This window comes from Cryptomeria japonica, chromosome 4 (genome assembly GCF_030272615.1).
Source record: "Cryptomeria japonica chromosome 4, Sugi_1.0, whole genome shotgun sequence".
Lineage (NCBI taxonomy): Eukaryota > Viridiplantae > Streptophyta > Pinopsida > Cupressales > Cupressaceae > Cryptomeria > Cryptomeria japonica.
This window is the reverse complement of record NC_081408.1, coordinates 410,655,746-410,683,607: the sequence shown is the minus strand read 5'-3', so window position 1 is coordinate 410,683,607 and position 27,862 is coordinate 410,655,746. Positions and strand designations below refer to the sequence as shown.

Sequence of the window (27,862 nt, the reverse complement as noted above, 5' to 3'; positions counted from 1 at the left end):
AAAAAGCGAAACAAGTCCAATATCAGTTTCCTCCTCACAACATAGATACCAAAATCAAATTTATATCAAAACTTGAAACTTTGAAAATCTAATCAAGTTCCACATCATATCAATCCATTTTCATATCTATTCATATTAGCTTGTAACACAACTCAAGTTTCACATCCATATCAACTTGTAAAACAACTCAAGTTCCACAAACAAATCAACTTGTAACACAACTCAAGTTTCACATCCATATCAACTTGTAAAACAACTCAAGTTTCACAATCAATACAGCTTGTAAAACAACTCAAGCTCCACATTCATATAAAAAACCACATCATATCAAATTTGCATCAAATCTATATCAACTTGAAAAATCGCAAATCAAATCAAGTTATATCAGAACTCATATTGGACAAACTTATCAAAACAATGACAGCGGACATGCAGATTGACAATTTGCACCTATCCCGACAAAACTGGCAAAAACTTACCTATCTTTCTTCATCCAAAATTGTACTTTACCCAAATTTTTCTGCTTATACGCTAAACTATTTTATCTATGCGCTAAACTGTTTATCATGTGCTACCTTGTCCTTTCCAAGCGCTACCCAATCTACCCTATGCGCTAGCCGAAACCTATGCGCTACCCTTTTCTTTCAATGCACCACCTAACCTACCCCAAGTGCTAAAACTACCCTATGCGCTATTCTATCCTATTTTTGCACTGCGTGTTTATCCCTATGCGCTAGGTCATACCTACGCGCTATCTAGCCCTACCCATGCGACCCCCTAGAAACCCTATGCGCTACCTGTTTTACCCTCTGCACTACCCTGTGACCTCGGTGCACTAAGCTAATCCTACGCGCTATCCTAACCTAGTGATGTGCTACACAAAACCTTTCAGACGCTACCCTAATTCTTTAAAACCTATGCGCTATGAAATTTATCGTATGCACTACGCTTTGACCCCGACGCGCTAAAACGTAAAATCCGCATGACAATCAAAAACATGATAAAAAATGACAAATCAAAAATCCAAAAGGGGTCAAAAGGGTTGACTTATTGGTGCTCCATACGTGGCAGGCCTCTGATACCTCCGAACGCGATTGAATTGATGAGAAAAATACAAAACCGACATGTTGACTTCTCTCCAAAAATCACTTTCTCTAAAGTCAACAAGCACAAATGAGACAAAAGAAATCACTTTTTCCCTTTATATAGGGTAAATCAAAATTAGGGTTACATGGAGGGACGCGCAAAATTGCTCGCGGTATCTCCTACAACCCTACCAAATGGCAATATCGGGAGATGAATCAAATTACCACATTCAACATAGACAAAATTGTACAATGCAATGAAATTTATCAAATTTATCTAAATCAAATCAAATTTTCAAAATTATCAACATCGTTTATCAAATCTGGGACACGACTTGAAAATCTCAAAACAACATAAAAAATTGATCATAACTAAATCATGACGACACATCATTTTCTTTGAATCAACATGTGCACACACGTCACTTCAAAGAGGGGCAAAATGTAGACGTATAAAAATGACCATATTCCTAAATGAATATTTAATGTTCATTTTATTCTCATTCCTCTATTTAATTAAGTAAATTATTCAATTTATTTAGTTAAATTCACTTAAGCCCTTTTTGCATCATTTAATTGAATAAATCATTTTATTTAATTAAAACCCTTCTCTCTACTTTTAATTAAATTCACATTTAATTAAATAGTTTACCCCAATTAAATAAATCTAATTTATTTAAATCTCCAACTTGCAACCTAATTGAAATAAAGTAATTTATTTTAATTAATTCTATTTTCCCTCACCCACTTGCATTTTCCTACATCTCTCACTTGCCTCCTAACCCTATTCCTAATTTTTTCTAGAATTCATCTAATCCTAATCAATTAACCTAAACCCATCCATTATCTCCTTTCCCTAAATTTGAGGAGGTCACTTCTCAAATTTGGAGTAAAGTCTTCAAAAGGCATTAAAGCCTTTATCCATTTAACAAACTTGTTGAATGCCCCCAAATTTGGAAGGACTCTTACAAATTTGTCCCCAAAGTCTTCAAACCATTAATGGTTAACTAACCCTTAGTGGCATGGTTAGAGAATTTTTGTCTAACTTAACCTCCATCTAACCCAAGGGTCTCATCAAGCATTTGTTGCTTTTACCATGGTTATTCCTTTAACCTTTGCACAAGAGTTTACCCCTTGGGTAAAAGCTTTATCCAATGGATAACCCTAACCTAACCTTAACCCTTACCTCCTAGGGTAACCATGAGGTCTTCTCAAGCATTTAATGCTTCTTACATCTCCTCTCAACTAGCCTTATGTTGACAATTGTCACTATTTCATTGGTGAAAATTGAAAACATGGATTGACAACTTTCAAACTTGACCCTTGATTAACTCTTTCAATCCTGACCATCCATTGCCCTATTTTCACTATAAATAGAGCTCTCATTCCTCCATTTTAAGGATCCATGCAAGATTTAGTATCTCATTTATGCTCAATTTTATTAACACATCTAGCTTCTCTTTGTTATAGGAATAAATCTAATAAGCATTTTAGACTATTTCCTTTATCATTAGCTTAATTCATAAACTAGTATATCATGTTAGGATAGTATTACTACTAATCTTGTCATCTTATAATCTAGTTTATTGCATTTGTAGAAGCATGCATAGATAGGATGCATTTTCATAACTAAATCAATCATAAGCATCCCCCGTTCTTGCATTTGTCATCCCTAAGCCACTTTGCTCAGTGATCTGAGAGCAAAGGCATTGGCTTGAGGGACCTTGTGAGATAGAGAACCATGGAACCATCATTGGGAAGTTGAGTCATTCTTCATGACTCCATAACTTGCACCAAGAAGTCATGTGGGTGTGTGGACATGCCTCTTTGAACTTCACTTTTCATATTTTAAGTTTCATCGCCCAACTTTTCCCGCATACACCAACCTTCTGCAAGGGGTTTCCAATCCGAAAGTAATTGGTCCTACTTACTGTAGGTCTTCACATTCCATGGCCCATGTCTAATCTTAATCCGTGGCCACATCTTATGAATCCTTTCATCCTCCACTATGAAAGGCAAAGCAATTGAATGAGGCTTCAAGGCTGCAGCCCCAACCACTTCCTCAATTGCCAAATTTATTCTATCATTTAGCCTTCTATCCTCCTCCCATTTGTCCAAAAAAATTATGCGGTTTCTCTCTTTCCATATTTCCCATATTAATAATGAGGGACTCAAAATCCATATACTTGATAGTGTAGATTTACTTGTAGGAATTGGCCAACTTTCAAACACCCCTCCAACCAATTTGATTTTTCTTTCAGATTGGTCCAATGCCTTAAGGCAACTTCACATTGCAAGAGAAGGTGATCAACAAATTCTTCTTCACCCCACACATCATGCATTTGGATGGGCTAGAAAAACCAAGACATTTCCTCCTCTCCCTTATCAAAATCCTGCCTTTAACAGCTAGCCAGGCAAAAAACCCCGCTTTAGGCAAACAATCCTTGTTCTAAAACAATTCCTTAACCTTCTAAATCTCCAAGTCCCTACCTTCCAAAAACTGAAATCCTAATTTAATAGAATATTTCCCATCTCGAGCCCCACAACAAATGACTTTATCTTCATTACTTGTCAAAAGTAGTTTTCGCTGATCCAACACCTCTTTTAATAAACTTTGTTGTTGAACTGAGAGCCCTGTTGTATCAAAATCCTTCCAGATCCATTCAATCCCAAAAGCTCCTTCCCTAGTCGTCACATAATCTCTAACTCTTTCTCCCCAAAGGGGCACTAGATGATCTTTGATCTCCTGCAACCCATCAATCTCTTTCAAAGTTGTCAATCCCGACCAAGAGTCCTCCCAAAACTTAGCCTTTGTTCCATTTCCAATCTGCCAAGAGATATGATCATTTATAACCCTCCTACAACTGACAATGAAATTCCATATTGCTGACCCTTTAGGCAGGTTTCCAATTGTGAATATTCGATGGTCTTCCACAGAGTCAAGATACTTAGCTCTCATAACTCTTACCCAAAGTAGATTTGGATTGGAATAGAGATTCCAAACCAATTTGGCTCCAAGTGCCTCATTCATCAAGTGCCAATCTCTCAAACCATCTCCACCCTTGTTCCTTGACTTACAAATTGTATCTCAAGCTACTAATGTGATTTTGTCCTGCTCATTTGCTCCATTCCCCCAAAAAATCCTCATCCTATGATTAATAATCTTGATGACCTTGCTTGGAATCTTTAAACACGTCATAGAATAAGTCGGGATGGCAGAAATAACAGACCTTGGCATTAGAATTCTTCCAGCTAAAGAGAGCCACCTACTTTTCCAATCATCCATTTTATTTCAATAGCTGTCTATAAGACCCTTCCATAAATCTGATTTGCTGGCTCCACCAAAAAAAGGAATGCCAAGATATTTACCCGACGTATTACCAGTTCTCATACCAAGAACCCTACAAATCTCCCTCTGTTTTGCTGGATCAGTGTTGAAAAAGAATATTTTTGATTTATGCCAATTGACTTTCTGCCCCGAGGCATGTTCATAATCATCTAAGGTCTGCTTAATCACTCTTGTTTACCTACCAGAAGCCTCTCCAACAAGGAAAGTGTCATCTCCAAATTATAGATGGGTAAGGGGCTCTACATTTTTTGTGATTTTTACCCCCTTCCAAACACCTTCAACACCTTTCTTTGAAATTAGCCTTCCAAGCACTTCTGCCATTATAATAAACAAGAAAGGGGATAGTGGATCCCTTTGTCGAATCCCCTTATTGGATTCGAAAAAACCCTACGGACTGCCATTAACAAGGATTGAAAAGCAAGGGGAACTAATGCAACTTTTCACCCATGATACCCAGTCATTAGAGAAACCAAATCTAGACAACACTTGTAAAAGAAAGCCTCTACTAACCTCATCATAAGCTTTCTTAATATCAACTTTAATCATCATTTTCTCTATTTTTGCTAATCTAATTGAGTGGACAGCCTCATGTGCAAGAATTATGCCTTCTTATATTGATCTCCCTAGATCAAAGCCACTCTGTTTATTAGAAATCACCGAATCTAAAACCACTATAAGCCTATTAGAAATGACCTTCAAAATAATCTTATAAATAATATTACATAAGGAAATAGGCCCGAAATCATCAAAAGAATTAATTGTTGTCTTCTTCGGGATCAAAGCAATAAAAGTGTTGTTGAAATCCTCGAGAATAAACCCCCCTCTTCTTGATTCCTCCACCACATCCACAATATCCATTGCCAAGAGGTTCCAAAACTTTTGAAAGAAAAGAGCTGAAAAACCATCCGGTCTTGGAGATTTGTCCGCCCCAAGGCTGAAAACCGCCCGTCTCACTTCCTCATGTGAAATGGGCTCCATTAACATTTTATTGTGTTCTTCTTTAACACGTGAGGGGATGACTTCCAAAATTGGGTGTGGGTCATCATTATTTCCTTTCCCACCATTATATATGTTTGAAAAGAACCTCACAGCCTCCAAAATGATTTGATCCGCCTCTAAGAGTAAGTCTCCATTTTTATTCTTGATAGAGAAAAAATTATTGTGCATCCTTCTAACTTTTATTGAGGTGTGAAAAAAATTCGTATTTCTATCACCCTCTTTGAGCCAAGTCTCCCTTGATTTTTGACCCCAATACAGTTCCTCCCAAGATAGTGTTTCAGAGTATACCTTATTTAACTCCTTCTCTTTAGCATTGGCTTCTTCATCCATACCGTGAGAAATGATCCGCTTGTGCAACTTGTTTAGCTCACCTTCTATCCTAAACTTCTCACTAAAAATATTTCTAAAGGACTCTCTATTCCATCTTTTTATCTGTTCTTTAACAAATTGAATCTTTTTGAAAACAATGAAAGATTTATTACCTGTTACCTCAGGAGCTTGATGCCATCACGAATCCACACAATTTATGAAGTTGTTGACTCTCAACCACATAGCCTCAAACTTAAAAGGACATATGTTCAGAGCTAAATCAACTTGTAACCTGATACAAATCGGATAGTGATCTGAACCTATAATAGGAAGAATCTCTACCATACGAGTCCAATGTGAATCAGACCAATTGTCTGCAACGAAAAAATGGTCAATCCACTTGGTTATGTTTAAAAAACCACTCGTCTTATTGGTCTAGGTAAAATCACCAGATCTGAAAGGGATTTCAATCAAACTATTGTCCATCACAAAAGAACTGAAATCCTTATGGCTTTGTCCATTCTAGCCAATCCCCCCCATTAAATCTGACGAGAGAAGAAGAACATTAAAATCTCCACCAATGATAAACAAATGATTCTCATTCAGTTTCAACAAAATCAAAAGGTTGCTCCATAACTGTTTCTTTTCCTCAGGATTATTAGGGCCATACACATTTAAGACAAAGAAACTAGAGTGAATCAATTTTTTAAAAAAATTCACCAACTGCCACCACCTATCATGAATTGCCACTTCAACTTCTATAACCGAGGCTCTCCATAACACTTCCAGACCCCTCGAAGCTCCCTGGGCTTCAACTAACTTACAATTCCAACTCGAGAATCTCCTAACAAAAGAGTCAAAATCTTCCACTTTAATTTTGGTCTCTTCTCGCATAACTAAATTCAGCCTCACTTGATCAAGACATCTCTTGATCAAGTGAATATTGTTAGGGGCATTGCTGCCCCTGACATTCCACGATAAGGCTCTCATTTCTTCCGGGAAGAGGCATAACCTCTTCCCCATCTCAATTTGCTTTGACCGACAACATTGGCCGCCATTTGTAGCTTAGCCCTATTGGATTTAGCTCCCTGCTTCCCCTTCTCTCCAATTTTAACTTTGCCTTGGAGTGAGGGGGTCTGTTCAAAAGTTATCTTCTCTGATTCCCCTGCACATGCTAGCCAACCCAAATCATCTGCCTCTTCACGAGCAAACAAAGAAACATCCTCCATATCTGAATTTGAAGAATTACCTGCACTATCCCGTAGCCCCTCAAAGGAATTATCCAAATTTCTAATCGGGGAGATTTGTATATCCTTAAAAATTGGATCCTCTTCTACCATGTCGGAAGCATCTCGCTAAGAGTTTTATCTATATTGCTAAACATCTGAACCTGCAAATAATTTTGGGACATATCTGTTGAAACCATTCTTAAACCAAGAACTTGGATTGCTTCAACAATAGGTCTTTCAAAGAACTCCTTGTTTTCCTTATCATATTCCTTCCACTCTGAGTCCTCGTTGGTTGACTTATAAGTTTTGATCTCTTCTATCGAGTTCTCATTAACAACTGGCTCTCTCACCTCATTCCTTCCATCACCCAATATTTCTAATAAAAAATATTCTCCCCTCCTTGAGCGTGTGCCTCATAGTCTGAAGATCTCTTGTCCACATAAGAATTCACATATCTATAAAAGTCCTCCTTAGGTTCTGAGTAAGCAAAAAAGGTGTTACATTCAAATATTTAATCTATAATGCTATTTTGAAGACCATTCCCCAAGCAAAAAAGATTTGAACTGACTCCATCAACCTTCCTTTTAGAAGAATGAAGCATCTCCCAATCCCTCTCGTTCCACTGTTTCTCCCATTGAAGCCCTTTTGAGAGAGATATAATCTCTTCAACTAAATGGTTTTGAACAATTTGCTTCCCCTTATCCCCTTCTCTACACATCCCACTGGGATGAGCTAGAGTCTTACACTTTGAACACGATTCCATTTCCTCATCAATCATGATTTTCTGTTTCCAAACTCCTGAACCCAATTTAATCTCTATAACATCAGGAAGAATGTGTATCATTTGCCAATTAATACATATTATTATGAATATACTTAGGGTGTTCTTGTCAACGACTTCCTTCGCCACAATAAAGTCCCCGAGTCTATTACCTGTCCTCTTTAGAGTTTTCATATCCTTATATTCCTGGGGTAAATCTGGAAGCTTCAACCAGATTGGGACTTGGTTTGAAAATTCTTCATGAGGATCAAACTTTGGTTTCCATGGTTTGAATAAAAAACCTTTTCCCTCCATGAAATAGGGTCAACTATTCAAAATCCAGTCTCTATCATGCATCAAAGGGCAAATAACCAAGAAAACACCATTTTTTGTTGTTTTTAACTCTATGTTCTCTCCCCACTATTCATTGCACCATGAACGAACTTTGGGAAAGGCTTATAAAAGCCCCCCCCATTTCATGAACAGAGCCTTATGTTGGAGAAACCGGACTGACTCACTCCATTCTACATTATCAATCTCCAAAGAAACCACTCTATTGTAAACAAAGCTAGGGTTTACCAATAAAACCTTAGCCGCTTCCGCTGAGGGTTTTGGGCGCCAAAATTTCTCTTGCACTGATTTGAAATCCACTCTTGGGTTGTTTTGAATAACCCGAAAACCATCAAACCTCTTTCCTTGATGAGGCCAAGAAGACCAAAAATCCGATTCGCCCTTCCATTTCCAGCGATTTTGGTTCACCGGAGCCTTCCATGACCAAGTCGATTGCTTGAAGCCGTTTCTGGAGTCACCCAAATGGGATCCATTGATTCTTTTGTTCAAAGGCCACCTATGATCTGCTCTTCCATTGTAACAAAAACCTCCATGTCGCCTAAAACCAGGCCACGACCGTTTCTCCGCCATATCCTCTAATCGATGCACAAAAGCTGGTTCAAATAAGATTTGTTAATAACTATTTAAGAATAAAAAATGAACCTCATTGCAATAGTATTGCTCAATGACAAGTACTAATAATAATAACTTTATGCACAGTTGTCATTATTTTTCTATTGTTTTGTTTGGAACGGTAAAATATTTATGTTCATATTAATTTATCAAAAATTATATTAAGAATTTTAGATTGTTTCCTTCTTGCACCCACAAATAAAAAAAATGTAGTTTGTAGGATCCTATCCCACTTCTACTCTCTTACTTACAGATATACATTGATACAGATTCGACTACCCTATTACATACATATGTACAAGAAGGTTATATCAAAATAGAAAATTCTACCAACTACTAAGTCCTAACCGGAGTCATACATCATAAAATATACACAAAGAGTACCCATTCGAATACAAAAATTCTACAATGGCTCACTAATAATTCTTCTTCTTTCTTTGGTTGCCATAAGAGCTCATCTTCTCAATCTTCTGATGACCCCTCCCAGTTTGCTATTTCTCTCCACCACGATGTGGTTCATTCGCCTCCCTTTCCCTTGCTTCTGTTGCCTCCCTTTCTCTAGAAAATCCTTGATGTAGTTCCATGTAGCATGCACCCTAAGATGCCAATCTGGTCCCAAGTCTAAAATTGTTTCTCGTTGAAGTCCCTTTTTTAAATTTTCACTGTTTTTTTGTTTGAGGGTTTTTCACTTAAAAAAAAGTGAAATGCTTTGTGACTGATAACTGCTTGCAACAATGAATTGAAATACTAAAGACCACAATAAACTTCTTGATAAAATATTATTAACAAATATAAACTTCAAACCCCTAATTTTTATTCAATAAATCAGAATTATACAATCCAGTGGACTTATGGTCCATGCTAGGCAAAAATGTAGCTGATGTAGGTGTTGTACGGTCTGATATTGGGGTGGATTTCGCCCAGCAAGCCTGGAATCTTCAGAACCCCTTTTCCAACGCCTAGATCTGCATTATATTAGTGTCGTTGCTAAGTTTCACCACCCAACACTCAGATTAGACCCTATACGGCTGCTGGGATGATGTGTGCAGGTGCGACCAGGCTGAGAACAATCACCAAATGCTGCTACAGGTTCCAAACTGAATTCTGATCCAAAGATTGTATCCTTTCCAACACAACAATGGACTTCTCTATCAGATTGAACCCTGGAAATGTTGAATTTGCTAATGGAATTGATGAATTTCCTTCAAAATGTGAGGCTAGGGCTACGTCCAACCTTCCCAACTCCCAAGAATGGGCGTTCTTGAGGGTTTCTACTGCTGCAACACTCTTGAACAAAGCTCACAATCTCAAATATCAAAAATTATCTCCAACCATCAATGAATCGATATAACCCTCTTCTCTCTTTTTTAATCATTCTTCTTTTCCCTCTCAAAAGGGTCAACCTTTTTCCTTCCAAAAGCCTTTTTTGAAATAATAATAAAATATACTTTTATTTTAATGTTTTAATAACATTATCCCCTGTAGAAGTCGATTCACAATGAGGGGTCTATTATTCATTAAAAATGGGGGCCAAAGTTATTAATAACAATTTATTACTTTATTGGCCTAAGGAGGTGTGACCTCTAGACAACTTATTTCCTATTATAAAGTCAAGTGATTAAATTAATCACTTTAACTAATTATTTAATTAAATCCAATTAAATCCAAAACTTAGGAAATAAGTAATATTTCTCATTTTATTCATGAAAAATGCCTCAAGACTTCAAATTGTGATCTGACTGAAGCCACTTGTTCTTTGATGATGCCATGTCACTAGGAGCTAACTAGCAGTGGCTCTTAAGATTTAGGACCCCTTCTTAAAAAATAGGAAATGTGGACAAAAGTTGCCAGAATGGTTCCAGGGATCTCCTGATGCCTCCCAAGTAACTCACAATCTGCCCCTAAAAAATAGGGATTCCTCCAAAAATTTAGGAGATCACCCAAAACTGCTCCAACAGGCTCATAAAGCCCTGATGTGTTTGTCTCCGCCCCTGAATGGGCTCCCTGCTCACTCTGCCGACCTACGGGAGCTAGGTATAGGCCAACCTCCATTGTTGACTGCTCTATCTAAGGAGGGGACATTACATTCCACCCAGTTTGTGTTGCACCTTGACAAACCTCCTTATCACATGAAGCACTCCAAATGAGAAAAGGACGCAAAGGTAGGGTGTATTCCCCCACATGTAAACAGTTGCCACCCGGAGCCATGAACCCTTCACTCGACATTGCAATATCAATGAACGAACCCACACCCTAGTACTATTCCTCTCAAATACACTATTCATAAGCCAATGTGCATCCTCCTTGGTTCCTAACTCTAAGCACCATGCCAAGAACAAGGATGCAATGTTTATGTTTATACGATACTTGTATTTTGCTCGAAGAGATTCATTGCCCAACGTGATTTTTGAGAAACATGGAGTTGTCGATTTTGAAAACGTGCTTCAATCTATTCTCCATGATTTATCCCCAAAATGCCATGGGTTTCATTGTTTGCAGGGAGAAATTCACCTATATTTTACCGTTATTTCTTTTCCTTTATGCAATTCTTACCAACACTGTAAGAAAGAATGATGGCCGCCAACTTCAAAGATCCTTAAATCTTGCACCATACTCCTTTGGCATCTTGGGAAGGACATAATTAATCACCTCGCCATGAATTCTTTGCCCTCACATAAGGAAATCTTGTTGTTTGTATTGCCACCTCCTTAAAAACAATACCTCCCAGATCCTCACAAATCTCCCTCTTATGATCTTTAATTAAATGTGTCACCCACTTGTAAAAACGGTTTACCACTTCATTCCCCTCACGTCTGACGTGAGAAATTTTGAAATTGCTTTAAATTATTTTTAATAACTTTGATTAATTTTTCTAGCTTCCATCCATACATTTCACGTTTGATTAGGCCATTAGTAATTAGTTGCGAGTCACCCTCCAAATGTAGATTGGAGACCGAGAGTTTATTTGCCAATCTCATCGCTAAGAGCATTGTCTTAGCTTCCACCTCATTATTCGTTTCATCATCAAACCTTTGCAAACTCCAAGGCAGGATGTTACCCTACCAATATCTTGCTACAAAAGTTGCCCCTGACGAGCTTGAGTTCCCTTTTGATTCTCCATCGAAGTTGATCTTAATCTATCCTTCCTCTAGTGCCATCTATTTGGCTTTGCCCTCATTATATCTAGATGGAGTAACCCATATTGGCCTATTAATAGACCATTATTTTTCTACTTTTTTTAGAATGCAGGAATTGGGTATAGCACCCCCTATAAATTGTAGTGTGTTGGGTAAAATTTTTAACATGACTGGTGACACTGGCATGACACGTCCTTCAGAACCACGTGGGTTGGGGGGAGACTAGACCTCAAGATCTCGTGCTTCACCACTAGAAGCTCTCGCTAATCAAGCTAGGCCCTTAGCCCTGACAATTATTTTTCTATTATTTTTTATTAGGTAAACATGTTTTGAAGGGGCCCTGAAACCCTTTACATCAAAAAGCTGCCAACAACAAAGATACAGAGAAACCAATTGTAGATCAACAACATCAACAAAAAAGTTAACACACAAACAATAACAAAACAAGGATAAACCCTCCTAAACATATTGTAGTTCCTTGAGAATCCTGATTGCACCTTTTCCCTTGTGGATAATTTGGTCATGCATGACCATCATATCGTTGAGCACTTGACATGATCCCCACCTTTGAGTTGGCTTTGGGTCCTTGTGCAGGGTCCCTTAAGACAAGCAACCTCCTGTTTACCTGAATCATCCATAATTCCCTTGGTCTTTAGATACCCATCGGTAGTATCAGCATCACTGTCAACACCTTTAACCTTCTTCTTCTTCTTGACACCTCTTTTGCAATCATATAAGTCTTCTTATTCTTCCCCATCCCCAAACTCTGGGCTTTCTCATTTAGCAATTGAAGACCCTTGCCATTTCTTTGGAGAGCTTCCTTACTAACAGTCACCACGGTTTTGAGTTTATTGTCTAAATTGTTGACAAAGGCCTCAAGCTTGTTGAGTCTGTCCTCCAAGTTAGTCTCCATGTGCTTAATGTCAGCAACCACAGTATCCATCTATGCCATCATATTCTTTCCTTCATTGTTCTCAAAACCCCTTCAACTGCACTTCCAAAGATCTTCAACCTTGTCAGAGAGGACAAAAAGATTGCATCTAATATCATTAATGGTAGAGATAAACCAATTTGGCCAAATTGGCTTGACCATCAATGACTTTCATGAGAAGATTCGTCACAATCTCATCAACATTGGCTTATAAATTCTGCGAATCACCCCTCACATCACCATCTTGAAAATCATCCTCATTCACCAGGCCACCAATCTCATGCTTAGCTTCCACTTCCTCACTCCTAGGCACATATATTCACCACTGGCCTCTTCAATGACAACTCTTTCTTTTTTCTGATGACCAACCTTCACTCTAGTAACAGGCTTGGAGGGCTCCCTAACAACACTATACCTAACTTTACCCACTTTCCCTTATTAGTCCTCTGGTGAGGTAGACCTCATTAGGAAAGCATACTCAAACTCATCCCCTTCAGTTTCAAAGCCTTTAGATCGGGAATGAGGTGGACTTCTCCTGGGCTTCTCCTGGGCTTCTTAAGGGAGGCAACTTTTTTCCTACTCCCTATATGAGAGCATTCCTCCTCATATGAAGGTTTATCCTCATAATTAGTATAGTTCTCCGAATCATAGATAACAAACATTTTGAACATATTCAATGCTGGTTTTCTATTGTTAAAATTATTTTGAACAAGTTAATGTAAAAAAAAGTTTAAATAACAAATTAACTCCCAATCTTTCCAATGATACTAAAAAAAACCCAAATACACACAAAAGTTTCATTTTAAAAGGGGAAAAAAGCTCAGGGCAACCAATTATCATCATCACATTAGTTTCTTTTTCTCAGTTGACGTGCAATACTGCCGTAGAGCGCCCAGATCGTAACAACGCCTATCTGCAGAAGTCATTGGGTGTTTAAGACGTCAGACTAATTTGTTCGAAGCTCTGAGCAGACCTTGAAGTAGAATCCGAGAGTGTTTTAAAGGATCGTTGGTGACTCAAAGATAAATGACCAATGGTGACTCAAAGATAAATGACCATTTGTGACTCAAAGATAAGATTGCTGGATGAGAGTATTCAGGGGGCAAACCAAATGGCACCGAGGGTTCCCTTCCTCTTTGTCCCGTGTTCAATAGGGACCCTCGCTTTTGTTGCCTACGTTGTATATCTCTCCTCATCATCTTTGTATGTTGTCCCAGAGTCACAATTAAAATTACAATGTGGGCCAGTGGAGGGCTTCCCCAAGAGGCTGAGAGTATACATCTCAGATCTGGAGAGAGAAATGAACTACGGGCTGCTGGAGGATTACTGGTCGAAACAGGATTCGAGGAATGCTGATCACGAAGATGAGCCAAGAAATAGGTATGCAAAGATGGAATACCCGCCATACCCAAGCAACCCTTTGATAAAACAATATAGCGCAGAATATTGGCTTCTGGCAGACTTGTTGAGCCCTTCCAATGGGTTGGCGCAACGGGTGGGGAGGCCTGAGGACGCGGATGTCATCTTTGTTCCATTCTTTGCTACACTCAGTGCGGAGATGCAGCTGGACAGGGGTAAGGCCAAGTTTCGACATAAGACCCAACAAAATGCAGATTATTTAAGACAGCGAAAAGTTTTGGATCTCATCAAGTCCTCGCCTGCCTGGAAAGCATCCCATGGCCGGGATCATGTGTTTGTTCTCACTGGTACGCATCTTTACAATCTTCTTTTTTGTTTGGAAACACTTCCTAGAAATATAGTAATGAAAAAATGAAGAGATCAATTATATCAGGGTTTACAATTAAACATAGTCGGGTTTAATGCCCGACTCACCAAAACACAATCAAAAACCATAAAATGCTATAAGCACAAGCTTCTCCTTTGTTTCTTAGAATCTTGACGACTTTTAATATGTTTATAGATCCTTTAGCTTTTAATTTTTTAATCTTACCTAGTCTATGCAAAATCTTTTTCAGCTTACTCAATTTGTATTTCACCCAAATTTCAAAACCTTACGTTTACGTCTTGGGTGACAATTTGTATTGGAAAGATTTTGTCACATGAACATGCTTGGGTCACAATATGCATTCCAAAGATTTTGTCATTGAGCATCCTTTTAAATCTAGCTTGCCAGTTTGGGTTTGGGCACCGGTTCGGGTTCAAAGAACTGGTACGTCGGTACGGCAAAATTTTGAAAAGGGGTTTGGGTTCGTTTGGGTTCCTTAGTACAAAAACATGTAAATTTTTTTAATATATATATTTTAATATTTGTGCAGCCTATAAGCATGAATTAAGATTAGCATGTCACATAGCATCATATAAACAACAAAACAAACATAAACTTGTAATCATAGCATCATGATCATACCATAATAGCATCATATACATCAAGTTTAATAACAAAATGACAAAATATTCAAGTATCATTGTTTCAATTTTCAACAATATAAAGTTTAATCATCAAATGGATCATCTAATTCATCCTCCTCCTCCTCCTCATACTCTTCATAATTGACATTGACATTAGATGAGCCAATGCCACTTGCACTTGCACTATAAGTTGGCTCGGCATCCGAGTCATCAAGTGTCAATGCAAGAAGCTGAGAAGCGGGAGCATCCAAATCAATATGCTCTAGCTCTATATCCCACATCTTCGTTTCCCCTTGTGTGTAGTCATGTTGTTTGTGTGAAAGAAGACGTAGGTTGGAATGCACATATACTGAATTCTCCGCTCTTTTTGATAGTAGCCTATTGTGCTTTACTGAGTGGATGAAAGAGTATGTGCTTCAATTTCTTTTTGAAGCAAATGAACTAGCAACCTATGAAGACAAAGTAAACAATTAAAGTTATACATTAATAAAATTAAAATTAAAAATTACTAGCAACCTATGAAGACAAAGTAAACTATAAATAAACTTGTGATAAATTTTAATTAATTAAACTTACTTGTGATAAAACTTTTACAGCGAGGGGTTGTAGGTGTTGGAAGTACCACCAGCTATGAGCATCCTTCTCGGATCTATGACGAAGTGCATCAACACTTAGACCATTCCCATTTGCAAATTCTATGAACTCATTTGTAACAATATCTCGCAAATCATCATCAGGATATAGTCTAAGAAATGCTGCCTTGTACCCATCAGATGCTTCTAGATCTCTCCATGGTGGAATCCTTCCTGGTTTATCAAGAAAGTTAGAAACTGATTGCTATAGTACTTTGGTGTCAAGGCATAGGCAAGAAGATGCAAAGGAATGGTCATCTTATTCCACCTTTCTACAATAATTGCTTCCACTTCTTTGAAGAATTTCTTCTCGGGGTCATTCTCTTTTGCATTTATAGTGAACTTTATTTTTTCAAGCATTGAGTCAATGCCATCATAAATCTCATCAATGCAAGGCCTATCCATGTCGGTATAGCGAATCATGCTCATAATGGGCTTAGTGATACTTAGGAGATATGTAACAAGATCCCACCATTTCTCATTCAATATTCTCTCCCTAATTTTTGTTGAAATATAGCTAGGTCGCATCCCTTGATTGGGCTGACCTAGCCTTTGAATTTCTAATTGGCCATTGGCCTTAGAAATTCGGCATATAAGCTAGGCCTAGTTGTAATCATATGAGACTAGCCCTATTTGGGCGTATGAGCTATGTGTAACGTGTTATAGGGCAAGACTCAAAGCAAATGTAACTTGTAACTTATAAAACATTTTTTGTATTTTGGCGCCAAATTCATTGTAGCCGACCAAGGGAAATAAGTCACATGTATCTCCTATATAAGCAAGGCGATCTAAGCAATCCAATACACCATTCATGTATTCATTCAATCCAGTGATCTGATCTGCAAGCGAATACATTCAAGACTCAACGAATTTCTCCTAAGACTCAACGAATATACATTGAAGGCCTGCAATCATGCTCTGAGATCAGCGAACTTACCTTGGAGATCAGCGAATTTATTCTGAGCCATAGCGCATCTCTCTAGCTGAGCGAATCCAGTCAAGGGTGGCGATTATCATCAGATTGTTGTGCTTTTGATCTGCACCAGGTCTGCCCTATTTGTGACAAGTCAAATTTTGATCAAAATTCGAGATTCAGATAAGTCAGTTTGTTCATGCCCTAGGTGGGCGAATTTGTACTTGGCTATCTTTTGACATTAATATAATCTGATCTGAATCTTGTTGCTGGGTTTTTCCTCCAAGAGGGAGGTTTTCCTAGGGTATATGTGTGTTATGTGTCTATTTTGCTTTGCATACTGATTTTCTGCTCTTTACTATTAATCTGGTTGCTAAAATTAACAATTATTGCTGCCCTCTCACTGCTACTCTGCTTCCATACAATCCAATTGGTGCTGATCACCATATTGCATAGTGCCACTGTAACTTTCACAAGTTGTTTTAAGATGATTGTGTTTGATGCAAAACGGGTCTCAGCAACCTATAACACAAATTAGTGCCAAAATGTTTAAAAAATAAAGCCAAACGTTAAAGAAGAATACACAATATAACTTGCACAATGACATTATGAACATTGAAAATTAAAAAAATCAGAAAATGTAAAATTAAATTACTATTTCACTTACCTTCAATAGCTCCAAATTCGAAAAGGATCTAAAAATCCCTTGAGACATGTGGTGGTTTGTGATGAACATCTGGATGTCCTCAACCTCTGCATGCACATCTCTGATCTATTTTATTTTAGTCCCAATTCTTTGTAGCATAAGATTGAGTGAATGGACCGCACACGTTGTCCAAAAGATGTAATCATAGCGTTCCTCAACCAACAAACCAGCAGCTCTACAATTTTTTGCATTGTCCGTTATGACTTGGACAACATTGCGGGGTCCCACTGAATCAATGGCGGAGATGAGAATTTCTGCAATAAATTGGCCATCTTTTACTTGGCCCTCACAATCCACAGCTTTCAAAAATATTTCCCCTTTAGGGGACATCGCTATGACATTGATCAAGGGACGATTTTTAGCATCTTTCCACTCATCTGAAACAATTGTTACACCTGTCTCAGCCCATGAATCCCTTATGGGTTTCAATGCATCTTCAACCCTCTTCACCTCTTTCTCCAATAATGTTCCACGTACCTTCTCATAACCTGGGCCCTTATACCCTCTTGGAGCTTCATTAACACTTTTCATCATTTGCTTCCAATATGGGGAGCGAACAACATTGAAAGCTAACCCATTTTCATAAATGCATCTTAGTACATCTTGGTCAGCAATGTCTCTACTCTCATTTTGAAATGCGGTTTCTAAAGGCCCCTTTGTTCTTTTGCGTGTCAAGGGTGGTTCACTTTCAGGTTCATTTATGGAAAAGAAGGGGTGGTCTTCTACTACAACATTGGGATTAGATGGGGCTTGCATTCCCCTTGTTTTCTTTGGTGTGGTTTGATTCAATCTACGGGCTTCTCTCTCTTCTACCTCCTCATGCTCCCTAATATATTTCATCACTGTCTCATTTGGTATAGGTTTACCATCTTTTCCAGGGCATTTTTTGATGCCTCTTCCTTTTATTCCACACAAATGGCCAACCACCCGATGATATGAACTATTACGTTCAATACCACATCCTTGGCATCTCCAACAGAATCCCCCACCTCTTGGAAGTGGTTTTCTAATGTCAACATACTTCCATAAGGGAGAATTTGGATCATTTCTTTGTTTTGTAATTGTTTGTTCATTGCCAATGGAGGAAGAGGTAGATGCCATTCTAGTTCCTATGGCAAGAAATAACATAAACATATTCAAAAACAAAAACAAAATAATGAAAAACAATTAATGTTTCATGTTTGACAATTTGTGAAACAAAAATAGTTGGAAAAAATGTCAAAAAACCTACCTCTTGTAGCCAATGGGAGCTTGCAAATGTATGGAAATGATGTTGCAACATTTGTTGAAGCTTCAAAAATTAGTCTTCAACTCCTCCTATTTGATCTTGGAAGACAAACTTTGTTCATCCTTTCTTCAACCTGCTGTCAAAAAACTTTTGTTTGCAACACAAATGAGGAGAAATGAGCCAAGATTATGTTTTAGAAGTCACTTTTAGGGTATAAAATTCACTTTTTATCTGGTGGATTCCAAAAAAAAATTAAATTTTGCATAATATATTGCTTTTTGGGCCGCCCAGCCGCCCGGGTTTGACCAGGTTTGATCTTGGTCCGCTCGGGTTCGACCAGGTTTGATCTTGGTCCGCCCGGGTTCGAGCCAGGGCAAACCCCCTCTGAGAAATTCGAACCCTGGTCGAACCAAGGCCGGTCCGGACCCGAACCAAGGACCCGGACTGGACCGGACCAGTACCAGGGGTGTCTAGGGGCGAACCTGGTAAGCTAGTTTTAAATGATAGGGCATTGCTAGTAAGGTTAAGTTAGAAACTTAGACCCTTTACTTATTAACAGGTAATCTATTAGTTAAAGGTTTATTTTTAGGCCATACACAGCTAGACACCAGTTAGTGAAGGATTGGCCCCCCTTATGAAAGCTGTAAAGGACATTTGTATCCATATATCTTACAGAGTTTGAACTTTGTACCATTGGGTTTCAACTTGATGGCCAGGCTTGGAATTAAATTGATCATTGAACTTTGTTAATTAACCTACATCCTGAGTAATAAATGGTTTAGTTCTAGAACCATTCTAATCTGTTTCCACTAAGGTGCTTTGCATTCAATGCACGAGTACTAACCATAGCTACGCACAAAACTACATTCATCACAAGCTGAAGCTATTTAGCAAGAGCTTAAGGTTTAACTTAACTGGCATTGAAAAGGCAACATGATGCAAAATAGTCAGATTGCCCTTGGAAATAACTGCACGAAATGAGTCAACACCTGGAGAAGTTTGCAAGAGTTGTCTTGTTTAGTGATCTTGTTCTATCTCAAGACTAGGCCAGGCCACCAGAGCCTTTTATTTTTTAAATGTGCATGAGAGGTTGCACATAATTCCTAAATATAGATTCTGAAAGTCAGATTCCTGTTGCATGTCATGCCCTGCCACTGTATGCTACTCTTTTGATCTTGATATGCAGACTTTATGCTTAAGCTCCTTTTGGTCTGTCATCTCCATCCAGATCTTTTTCATGTAATTATTGACCCGCACAGCAATATATACTGTGGGAATCATGGTGGAGACCTTGTTAGGGAGCTTAACGTCTTCTCCATCACAAGCTATTTTGCATCAATGTATAACATATTGCTAAGAGTTCAATTTTGACGTGTTAAGTTCTGCCATCCCATGTTATTAGGAATGTGAAATGTGGAATAATATTTTCAGAAGGAACAGAGTTTTGACAGTTATAGGCATACGAATCAATAACTAATAGAACCTTATGTCAAAACTCTCTAAAGGACTAAGACATATGCAAGAATAAGTACATGAAGATAACTAAGCTACATAAACTTCCATTACTTGCAAGTACATGAACAACTGAACACTAACAAATAACTAATTAAAAATTGCTGTAGTCATGGTGCCAAGCTTTGAAACTTTACAAAATGATAATAAAAATATTTATAACTTGTTTCTTTACATGTCACATTTTCAGTCTAAGAACCCAAACACCAGAAACTATTGTAAAAGCTCAAAGTCCAAGTTATAGAGTTAGACAGAATATATAATCTACAAGCGCATCAAATTAAATTCAAATAGACCAGGACTAGTGATCTGAATTAGGATATTAATTTGCCCCATCTCTTGATTTATATGATGTTTGTAGAGTGAGAGCAGAGCTGAAGCTGCTACTTTGACCATGGCCAATAAGCCTATGACCAAAAACTTCTGGCATTTCCTTTGCATTCTCTTGCAGCACCTCAAATGGGAACTTATGTGCATGTTATCTTGTGAGCCACCTTAACTCCAAGTACATTATGAACTTTCTATTAGAATATTGACAAGTTCTTCTATCTATTGGTAACAGTCTGAAAATATAACAAAAATAGAAGAAATGCATATGACAGATCCATAGTTGATCAGATATGCTTTGATAAGAACTTCTGGGTAACGAAGGGATAATCCTTAAATTAATCTTTGAGGACTAACTCCATAGCTCCTTCAGCAGAACAATACAAACAAAAGGCATGATGCAAAACTTTAGGTTATGAGATAATTATAGCCCTTATAAATGATCTTTGTCTACAATGTTATTGAATGTGAGTTATTTTTCACTAGGCTCAACATATATAAAGGGCCTATTATATAATATAAAGGGCCTATTATATAATTTATAACATATAAATTACATTACAAGTACAAGAATGCTAGAGATTTGGGACCATAACATTGCCCTAGCGAATTTGGCTAGATAGAGACAGAGAAGGAAAACATAATTTTTTGAGTGAGCATGCACTAAGTCTTGTGCCTTTTGTGAGGTTAGGAAATTTTACATTGCAAAGTAGACAAAAAAGTACTGATTCCAATTTCTTTCATGTGCTCATTAATTCTTTTTAAATTTTTTTTTTCTTAAATATAATTGTGGGGGTTCTATAGCACTCCCACCCTTGATATAAAAACAATTACAGAAATACTTTTTCACTTCACAGCTATCAAAATCTACTCTGAAAAGTAGCCATCGGCTAATAAAAGATAATGCATTAGATTGTTAAAAACTGCCATAGCAGCAGACCTCTTGAAACCCCAGACAACACACTTATGTAGACATCAAAACTAAAATACAGTTGCCATATACACAGAACAGTACAAAACGCAGTATCAAACCTGATATCTTGAAACATTACACCAAACCCTATTGCGCCTTGCCACTTGGTGAGGCATGTCTTGTGTCGACCACCTCCTCTACCCAAGCCTCATCTTCATTGATTGACCTTCCCCTTTAACTCTTGGTAGAGAGGGGAAGCACACACCATAGCAAATCTTTTGTTGGCGTCTTGATTTGTATACGGAAGGACCACAAAAAATCAACATGGTCTAATCACTACCAATTTTTAGATGTCCTCAAAAGTGATGGACATGCAAACCACCTAAAACCTTACCATTATCTCCACAATAAGAATAGGGGACCCTTATCTTGCTCCTTAGGTCCTCATTCCCATTTATTGCATCTTATTGTGAAGATGAGATAAAGTCGAGCCTACACCCCTCAAGTTTCTTATCCTACCTCCATACTTATATGTTGAACCTTCATACTAGAGAATCGATCTAGTAGAAAGCATTGAAAAAGTCATAGTCGAACAACATTCTGGAGATAAAATCCCCTTTAATTGCATTTTGGGGTGGCAATGTTCCATTAGTGCTTGGTCTCTCGAAACTACTAAAAAAAACCCTAGAGTAGTTGGTTATGTTGGATTAATTGCTAGCATCCCCCATCAGATTCAGGACATGGACTAACTACCTCCCATGGATCCGTTTACCTTTGACGTCTGTATTGGGTGTTAATAGATTGATCTTTTGGAGCAACGACAAATGTGTTCCAATAATTGGTATCGGAGCCGGGTCACGGGTTCGAATCCCCTCGGGTGATGTTGAGGGGGGGATTGTTGGACTAATCACTAGCATCCCCCTTCGAATTAAGGACATGGACTAACCGCCTCTCGCGGATCCGTTTATCTTGGATGTTTGTATCGAGTGTTAAAAGGTCGATCTTTTGGCGCAACGGAAAATGTGTTCCAATAGGTTATTAACAAGCAAAATACACTGCAAACATCTATCCAAGATATGACCCCAAGCTAATTGCACCCCATCTTGAAGCTTTAGTGGTTGGCTCTCCATAACAAACCGGGAACCTAACCCTAAGGCTAAGGACAAATGTACACTGCAAGAGGCTTATCACCATTTCCTTTTTCATGAAATGGAATTACATCCTTTTCTATCTTTTATAACAACATAAAAAATGTGGCATCTCCTTACACAATGGCACTAAAGTGCCATGCAAAGCCCAATCAACACTATAATGCTCCAATCCTTCGCCCAAGACATTAGCTGTCAGAAATTGGACAATTTTTTTGTGATGTAAATGCAACATCAACAAGCGACATTACATTACTATGCACTCGAGATATCATGGCAGAACACAAAGACAATCAAGGTATGCAACATCAATGCGCAAAGTATGGTAACACATGCAGAAGAATTTATTATTAAAATATTCGATGTTGTATTAAACAATGGAGACGAAGTCTCCTTATATAGATTTACAAAGATGATGTCTCTAAAAGAAACAATTGTGAACTAAAAACAGAAATAGAAACTGCCTAAGAAAACTAGACAACTAGATGACCATTAAAGAAACAATACATTTTGCTAACACCCTCCCTTAATGGTCATCGGTCTACCAACCGAGAGAAAAACAGAGAAGGCTACCCCCTTCTTCTCATAACGCTCTGCGACAAGAGACTGCCACTGACCCTCCTAGAATCTGCAGAACTTTTGGATATCTCCACAAATAAAAAATCATCACAAGTCATCCAACTTGATGTTGGGTAACAAAGGTATTACTCCCTGTAACTAGAGACACTGAGATGAAGATGAAACTGAAACCACGATTTTGAGGAAAAATCGGCAAACCCTCAGACAAACTTTTGCAGATAAGCACGACACCCCAAAACAAACTGCAAAAAGCCACGACTTTTGAGGAAAAAATCGCCAAACCTAGAAACTGAAGATTACAAAGCATCGTTTTTTCGAAAAAAAACGGTAAAAACCCTAAGGTAGGAACACCTGTGCCCATGATTTTTGAGGATAAAATCAAGCAAAACCTAGAATCCCACTGGAATATCACGAATTACAAATGACCAGACACGGTTTTTGAGGAGAAAAATTGATCAAAACCCAAGACACAAAATCCAAGACACGGATCAAAATACAAAACTTTGTTTTTGAGGAAAAACGGTAAAACCCTTTTACAAAATGATTTTTAAGGCAAAACATCGCACAAAACCCTCGATAATTTTTTAAAGAACAAAAATTAATAAAAAAACCCCACCAAATAATTTTTTAAGGGGCAAAATTATAAACCCAACAATATGCTTCATCGTAGAAGGCAGGAACTCCACCAAACCCTAGCTGTTGCCAAAAATAGTTGCAGGAGAGCATAAACCTGCTGAAAATCGCACAACCCTAGTCGAAAAAAAAATTGCGGGCTGTCGTAGAAACAAACTCATGAAAATCACGAGCTCAAAAATATGAAAAAAATATGTAGAAAATTGCCATGACGCGATCGAAAAATCGTGTAGGTTGTAGAGAATGTGGTAGTGAAATCGTGAACAAAAATCGAGGCGTGAAATACAAATCCAACCTCAAGAAAAAATCGCAATTGGCGTAGAAAATGATGCCGAAGAAGGTCATGTCGCCAAAAATCGTGCTATGGACATAGAATCCGCCCAGAATGCGAACATAGGAACAAAAAATCGCGAAATATATCACCGAAATGCACAAAAAAGGCCTCAGACGTAGAGTGCGAAAAACAAACGCGCGAAAAGCACAAAAAAATGCCTGAAGTTGAATGCGACTTCAGAAAACCCCTTGGGGATTAATCGCATGTAGCAACCAAACATAGATCCGCCACCAAGAACCACCCAACAGACAAGTAAAAACCCTTCATGGGTTTGAACACATAAACCCGTCCTCTTTTTTTTTTCCACACAGATCGCACTGAAACTCTAGAAAAATGGTTTTCCCAAAATCTTGAGCCCTCTCGTGAGGGAGAGGGGATTAGACCTGCTCTGGTACCATATTATTAAAATATTCGATGTTTTTGTATTAAACAATGGAGATGAAGTCTCCTTATATAGATTTACAAAGACGATGTTTTTAAAAGAAACAATCGTGAACTAAAAACAGAAATAGAAACTACCTAAGCAAACTAGATAACTAGATGACCATTAAAGAAACAATACATTATGTTAATAGAATTAACCATATTATGTAATAGAGTCACTATGATGATCATACAAAGATAGAGTTTCCTCATTGATGGAAATTGGACACTAATCCACAATCATGTTCTCTTGTGAACGCAAGGGTTGGAGTGAGAGTGACACATTGCAGCATAGCATTCCACAACCCAAGATGACTCAACCAACATCCAAGAGGACGTGGAATCAACATTTAAACACTAAGATCACTCCCTTAGGCTGTCATGCCCCCGCCTAAGAAGCAATATAAACCTTAAATAACAGCCAAACCTGGGCCGATTACATCTGCAAATATTGGTGCCCAAATTAAAAGTCAGAATGCATTAAATAAATAAATCTATATTTGCTTATGTTAGTTGACCCTCTCTCCATCTTGACATCCATTTTCATATGACAAAAATTAAATAAAACATGATTTATACTATGGGCCAACCTTCCCAAGTGTGGTGTCCACTCTTGTAGCATTTAAAATCAAAATAAAAATATTCAAAAGAGGGCCGACTAGAGATGAGCAGTGTTGACATGTTTTTCATACGCGATCGAACACAAAATAAAGTATTGAATACTCTATCCTCTCTTGAACAAAGACTTCTCAAATGCTGAACATGAAAAGGATCACTTGAGACGACTCCAAGGTTTACAATGTGAAGTTTTGACATGTTGGATAACTTCAATGGTGTGATGTGTTTGCTGTACCTCCAAAGGGACTTACGTAATTCTTCTTAAAGATGAAACTTCTCAAGTTCAAAGAATGCCGTTTCACGAATGATGTCGCAATATCACTCTTTCCTACTACTACTAATGATCTTTGATAAAAAAAAGTGAAAAAAGGAGTAAGGTTTAGTGATGCTAAACTAACACGAAGAATGCAATATAATGGACAGTTTCAAGTGAGCTCAACTAAGCTTTGCTTCGACATGCCATGAACATCTTCACAAGGCTAGTGCAATCTTCTAAGGATAGCTTTAAGATTTTCAAATCACTACTACAAACATAGATACCATCAAGATGAAGCATATCAATGAAGGAGTAATAATTGAAGTTGAGCTTGGCTAAAATGAGTTCAGTCGACTATGCAAGATACTTCACCATCGATGAAATACTAGTAGTATGAACAATGAGAGCTTCACTATCAATCATGCACATGCATCTTTCATTCATCTAAATATTTAAAGCAAATTCAATTCTATCTTTTTTTGTCTTTTAAATTTTAAGTTCTCTCATAAAAAGATGAAGAAACAAGCAAATGCTGCAAAACACAATAAGTCACCAACACTTCAATGATTTAACTAGTTCTGGTATCATTGAGCATCAAATCTTCAAAACTCTTCAAATTGATTCTTTACAAATGAAATGAGTGGGATTTATATAGTGCTCCCAAATACAATGAATGGCAAAGCTTAAATCAGAATCAAGGGCCAAGATCTTGCCACCCAAACCCTAATTAGGTTTTTTTACATCAAAGTCTAATCTTATTGCAAATTATTAAATATCAGCCAATGGGAATGTGACATCCATTTGGCACAAACTTCGAGGAAAAATCCTCCAATGAGAAAAAATGATGCTACATGGGATCATAACAAACTATTTTCTAGAAGTTTGTTTCCCTTATTTTCTTCTTTTGTTGCAAATTCAACGGATTTTGAATTCAATTTCAGTTATTGGGGCAGCAGGCACACTCTTCAACTGTTCTTCCATGAAGCTCTATTCGTCTAAGGTAGAGGCAAAGGTTTTCTCTATTAGAATAATATCTTTCTCTTTGTGTTATTAATGGTCATTTAAGTTGTTTCTAATTTCGCCTCTAGTTAACAATTGTTTCTTTTAGAAACATCGTCTTTGTAACTCTATTTAAAGGAGCTTTGTCTCCTTGATTAATTGAACAACATCGATTCTTTGAAATCCATATGCTTTTGCATCTGTATTATGGTATCAGAGCCTTGGTTATTTTCGAAATAATTTTTCAATTAAAAATTTGTCATGAATTTTTAATAGTTTTTTTGAAAAATTTATTTGTTTATTCGAAATTGCTACTAGGGTTTTCTCGCTATTTTCTGCCCTCTCCCTCGACCCGTCTCTCCTGCATTTCGCGCAACCACCCGACGCATTTTTTTCCTGCCTGCAGATTTTTTTCTGCCATTTTTGTACGAAAATCTGCATTTTCGGCTAGGGTTTTGACTCTCCAGATTCGGTCGAAAAAAATTTCCGACTACAGATTCGTGGTGGGTTTTTCGAGACCTCAACTGGGTCGTCGTCAGAATTTTCTGGGTGCCTCGATTTTCGTGCCTCAATTTTCGAGCCAGCGGATCTAGATTCCGACAGCAGATTCGTTTTGGGTTTTTCGCAAGGATTTTTGGGTTGTCTTCGGATTTTTCTGGGTCAGCCAGAATTTTTTTCTTGAAATTCGTGCCCGTCGTACTTCATTTTTTGAAGTCTGTACCTGCATCTGCCTCTGTTTCTGCATTGGGATTCGAATTTATTGAATTCTGTGCCAACGCCTCTTCTCAGTTTTTTTGTTTTCCGTGCATTGGGAAACGTGCAAGATGGCATCATTGACCAATTTGATGTTGGAAGGCAATCACGTTTTGTGCGCTTAGCATCTTCTCAGTACCTCGTTTTTCGTGCCTCGAAAAATGTGAAGATGGCTTATGGGCATCGATGTTTGTTTCAGTTTTTAATACTTTTTTACCTAAAAAAAAATTCTGATGGGTTTCAATATTTTTTCCCTTAAAAAAATCTGTGGGTTTTAATAATTTTGTCCTAAAAATTATCTGTGGGTTTTTAAATATTTTTTGTCCCTGTAAAAAAAAAATCATGAGGGTTTATGATTTTTTCCTCAAAAATTGTACTTTGCTGCAGTCTGTTTTTAGTCGCACTTGGAGTTGTTGTGCGAACATCTGTACTAGTCTCTTGTTTGCAGTCTATTTTTTGGGCATCTTGCTCATCTGCAATAGTTTGGAGGGTTTGCCAATTTTTTCCTCAAAATCGTGACAACTGTTCTTAGTGTGTCTCTAGTTACAGGGAGGAACAGTTCTCCAACATCAAGTTGGACGGTCGGTGTTGTTTTGGGTATCTCTAGAAGTTCTGCAATTTCTGGGAGGGTTGGTGGCAGACTCATCTCAAGTGGCAGAGTTAGTGGCAGGCTCTTGTCTTCTGTTGCAGCATGTTCTGAGAAGAAGGGGGCAACCTTCTCTATTATTTCTCTTGGTAATTAGAATGATGACCATT

General features: G+C 37.8%; 1 protein-coding gene across 1 annotated transcript in view; it reads left to right on the top strand.

Moving 5' to 3' along the window:
• Positions 1-13,584: 13,584 nt before the first annotated feature.
• LOC131031100 (probable arabinosyltransferase ARAD1) overlaps positions 13,585-27,862 on the top strand; it is a 32,562-nt gene continuing 18,284 nt past the window's right edge. Inside the window, exon 1 of the mRNA XM_057962131.2 lies at positions 13,585-14,468. Coding sequence (XP_057818114.2) covers positions 13,814-14,468 — 655 coding nt within the window. The 5' untranslated portion in view covers positions 13,585-13,813. The remainder of the gene's footprint in view (positions 14,469-27,862) is intronic.